This window comes from Nicotiana sylvestris, chromosome 3, assembly GCF_000393655.2.
Source record: "Nicotiana sylvestris chromosome 3, ASM39365v2, whole genome shotgun sequence".
NCBI classification, from domain to species: domain Eukaryota; kingdom Viridiplantae; phylum Streptophyta; class Magnoliopsida; order Solanales; family Solanaceae; genus Nicotiana; species Nicotiana sylvestris.
In genome coordinates, this window is record NC_091059.1 from 37024087 (window position 1) to 37028394 (window position 4308).

The following is a 4308-nucleotide window of genomic DNA, read 5'->3' on the forward strand; positions in this document are numbered from 1 at the left end:
TGTCCGAGGTTCCGAGGTTTCGTCGCGGGTCCAACGCATCGGACGATAATATCAAGTAGGTCATTTCTGTCCATGTCCTTCATATTTGTTGTTTAGTAACATGAACATGTGTTCGTTGAGATGCAATCCTAGTTCATGTGAATAGTATGCAAATGAGCGAGACATATTCACATGATGTTTGTAAGTTGCTATTTCTTGTTAATTAGCTCCGTATGATATTGAAATTTGTTCGGGAATGTATTTCTTTTGTTCCCTCATGTTAAGTAGTTATTCGGCATTTTGTTTCTTCACGCTCAGATTGTTGTTATCTCAATGTTTGTCTTAATAGTTGTTTGTACATGTAGTAGAAATGTTAAAATCATAGTAGTAATTTAATCCCGCGGAAAAATACTCGTTTCATCAAATAAGTTTAATCTACGATCCATGACCTCGCGAAGTAACAAAGAAATGTAGTCATTTTAGCCTTGTCTTTTTTTTTTTAAAAAAATAATATATAAAAAAAAATATATGTAAAAATAAATAATAAATAATAATAAAAAATAATAAAAAAAATAATAAAAAAGAGATGAGCTTCGCTAAATAAAAAATGTACAAATTGCGGAGCCCTCGCAAAATATATGTATTAAATACTTAGATTCTGGGATGGGCCGTTTAGCAAATTTCGCGGCCCTACCAAAAAATAATAATGCGCTAGTTGCTTTAGGCGCGCCTTTAATAATGTTATCTCCCTAAACTTGGGTGTGCATTTCATGCGACCCAAATCCAAATCTCAAAACATCAAATAAAATGCGTTCCGGATTGTGGGTGCATTTCATGTGACGCAGTCCAAAGACGTGTTTTAAGCGATGTTCACATTCTTGTAAAAACAATAATAATAAAGCGGTTAAAAGTTAAAATTTGCACATAAGTTCATATTCGTATTTAAAAATCAGATAAATAAGCCGAATATAACAGTTGAGCGACCGTGCTAAAACCACGGAACTCGGGAATGCCTAACACCTTCTCCCGGGTTAACAGAATTCCTTATCTAGATTTCTGGTACGCAGACTGTAATATAGAGTCATTATTTTCCTCGATTCGGGATAAAAATTGGTGACTTGGGACACCCTAAATCTCCCAAGTGGCGACTCTGAAATAATTAAACGAATCCCGTTTCGATTGTCCTTTAATTGGAAAAACTCCCTTGCACCCTCGCGGGCGCGGAAAAAGGAGGTGTGACACCAACTATGTGAAATCTTACCTATGCTTACAACCTAAATTGCTTTTGTATGTGCCTATGATCCTAAACGGCAAGGTTAACATTGAAAGTGGAAATGATGTGATAATTGTGGCCCTAAGTGCCTATGAATTGATATATGTGAAATAAAGATTGAAATGAGGTGATTAATGATAAAGGAACAACGTCTTGGTAAGGCGGCCTAGCCAATCAGGCCGTGATCGGATGCCATGCCGCACACATGGTGGTATTATGCTAATATTGAATTTTGTAAAGTTAGAACGGGATTGTGATTGAGGTATATGTCTCAAATGAGGCAACCTAGCCGATCGGGTCCGCTCAAGAAAGAGGTGGTATTGTGAATGATGATGAATAGTATTAAATCCCCAACTAAAGCTATCGAAATTATGTGAAAGTTATATGATTCTTTTATTTGATGATGTGGTGTTCAGTTAAAGCTTTTGATTGTCCCTTGTGATTTTCTTGTTCTTGTATGATAGTTCTTTCTAATGAGATGGTGTTTAGTTATACATACTAGTGCTATTCCATGGTACTAACATCCCTTTTGCCGGAGGCGCTACATTTTTGAATGAATGTAGGTGGTTCTATAGCGGACAGTGCCGATCGCAGGTAGCGGAGTATCCTCCTCTCAGAAGTCTTGGTTAGCCCCTTTCCTTCAGGGGTTATGATGTACACCTTTTGTTATAAAATTTCCACTTTTGAGGTATAGACGGGGCCTTGTTGCCGGTGTTATTGTAACTGTCTTTTGTATCCTTAGAGGCTCCGTAGACATTTGTGTAGGTTATGTTCGGGTATTGGAGGGGTCACTAGACTATGTTGTAATTCTAAACTCTTGTTTCCTATAAACTGTAACTGCATAATATTTTGGGAATATAACTATAGTTTAAGGGTTATAATAGAAAATGAACTAGCGATGTTGTATGAATGATCTTTATTACTATCTAAATTAAATGAAAGCATGATTTCTTGATCATAGTGAGTTGGGTAGAAGGTGTCAAAAAGGCTTGCTCATTTGGGTTCACTCGATTGAGCGACAAATTTGGTATCAGAGCCTAAGGTTTTAAAGTGTCCTGGGATGTCTCGGAGCCGTGTCTAGTAGAGTCCTTCTTATCGGTGTGTAGTCGACCACATCTATAAGTTGGAGGCTACTTGGGCATTTCGGAATGACACCCTTCTTTGATATTATGGATCGTGCGGCAATCGTGAAAATATTCATCCTCTAACTAGTGCATTCCTTTAATTTTCGGTACATGGAACCAAAGAAGAAAGCTAGAACTGGCCAAGGATCCAACGCTGCCCCGGGAGCGGCAGTCGATTCCGTAATTGATAATGCGGGTGAGAACCCGAGGGGTGAGGACAATTCCCCAACTAGTACACTGCCTGGTTCTATTGCACCAGTTCCTACATCTGCTAAAGGTGCTACTATCCCTCCCATTGATATTCCTGTTCCACCTCCAACCCCAGCTTCTGGTTCCGATATCTCTAATGGGGATCTTAGGAGAGCTATCCAAATGCTTACTCGGCTAGTGGCCTCTCAGGCCCAAAGGTCAAATGTTGCACCCATTTCATCTAGCTAGCAAGGGGATTCCACCAGTTCCAGGGTGAACAGATTTCTTCAGTTAGACCCTCCAGTATTTACGGGTGCAAATCTAGAAGAACACCCCTAGAATTTTATTGATGAGATGCACAAGACCCTCAGGGTTATGCGTGCAACTGAGACAGAGGGAGTAGAATTGGTTGCCTACCACCTGAAAGAGCTGGCCTATTCATGGTTTGAGTTGTGGGAAGGTTCGCGTGAGGAGGGGAGTCCTCCGGCGAGGTGGAGCGAGTTTTTCGATGCCTTTGTAGATAATTTCCTACCTGCTAAGACAAGGGCAGCTCGTGCAACAGAGTTTGAGAATCTGAAGCAAGGTAGCAGGAGTGTGTGGGAGTACCACATGGAGTTGCTCACCTGTCCAATTATGTTATTCACATGTTGCCTACGATGGAAGCCAGGGTGCCCCGGTTTGTTCAAGGCCTTAATCCTTTGACTATCAATCAGCCTTCTACAACTGCCTTGAATTCTGACATGAATTATGGGAAGATGGTGGCATTTTCTCATGCCACAAAGAACCGTAAACTGAAGAATAGAATGGAGAGAGAGGGTAACAACAAGGCCCGGTCTACGGGCAACATGGGAGAGTCACTAGGTGAGGGAAGATCAGCTTTCATAGGAGGATCATCAGGGTCGTCCCAGTCTGTTGCACAATCTTTAGCTAGTGCACTGCCATCAGGGCCCAACCAACAGCAACAGTGGAGTCGTTTCAGGCCCGATCAGGGCAACAGGGGATCCCACCAGCGGGGTAGGTCAGGAGAGAGATCCTGGTAGCAGCAGATGTCCCTGTGCCCCAGGTTCGGGAAGATGCACTCAGGGATTTGCTATTTAGAGTTACCTGTATGCTATGGATGTGGGATGAGGGGTCATATTTAGAGGCATTGCGTGTATCCCTCTAGGAAGAGAGTAGGGGCACAGCACATCCAGTCAGCCCAGCAGCTGTTATATCTTTAGCCCCCTCTCCAGCTCGAGGTACCCCAGCACCCGCGGGGTGTGGTGCAGTTAAGGGTAGTGGGCAGAGTTCGGGAGGACCTAGCCGGTTCTATGCTATAAGTGGTCGCCAGACTGTAGAGGCTTCTCCAGATGTTGTTACAGGTATTCTGACTGTCCAATCTCATGATGTGTATGCACTTATTTACCCTGGTTCCACTTTGTCCTATGTTACCCCTTATGTTGCTATGGAATTTGGGATAGAACCAGAACAGCTTCATGAACCATTCTTGGTATCTACTCTGGTGAGTGAGCCTATTACGGCTGCATAAGTTTATAAAGGTTGTGTTGTTACGGTACGTGGTAGGGAAACCATGGCCGATCTTATTGAATTGGGGATGGTCGATTTTGATGTAATAATGGGAATGGATTGGCTTTATTCATGTTTTGCCAAACTTGATTGTCCAACTAGAACTATGAGGCTTGAGTTTCCTAATGAGCCCGTTGTTGAATGGAAGGGAGATAATGCAGTGCCAAAAGGTCGGTT

At 42.2% G+C, this 4308-nt stretch overlaps 1 protein-coding gene across 1 annotated transcript; it reads left to right on the forward strand.

Moving 5' to 3' along the window:
• Positions 1–3221: 3221 nt before the first annotated feature.
• Positions 3222–4093, forward strand: LOC138887246 (uncharacterized). The gene is made up of 2 exons (XM_070168970.1): positions 3222–3579; positions 3798–4093. The coding sequence occupies exons 1-2, from the start codon at positions 3222–3224 to the stop codon at positions 4091–4093; spliced, it is 654 nt and encodes a 217-aa protein (XP_070025071.1).
• The last annotated feature ends 215 nt before the right edge of the window (positions 4094–4308 follow it).

Bases quoted from the DNA above. Each gene is read 5' to 3' on its own strand.
- LOC138887246 (XM_070168970.1), top strand. From the start codon at position 3,222: ATGGAAGCCAGGGTGCCCCGGTTTGTTCAAGGCCTTAATCCTTTGACT. The intron at 3,580-3,797 runs GTAGGTCAGGAG...CCCCCTCTCCAG, and splicing joins CAGGGGATCCCACCAGCGGG to CTCGAGGTACCCCAGCACCC.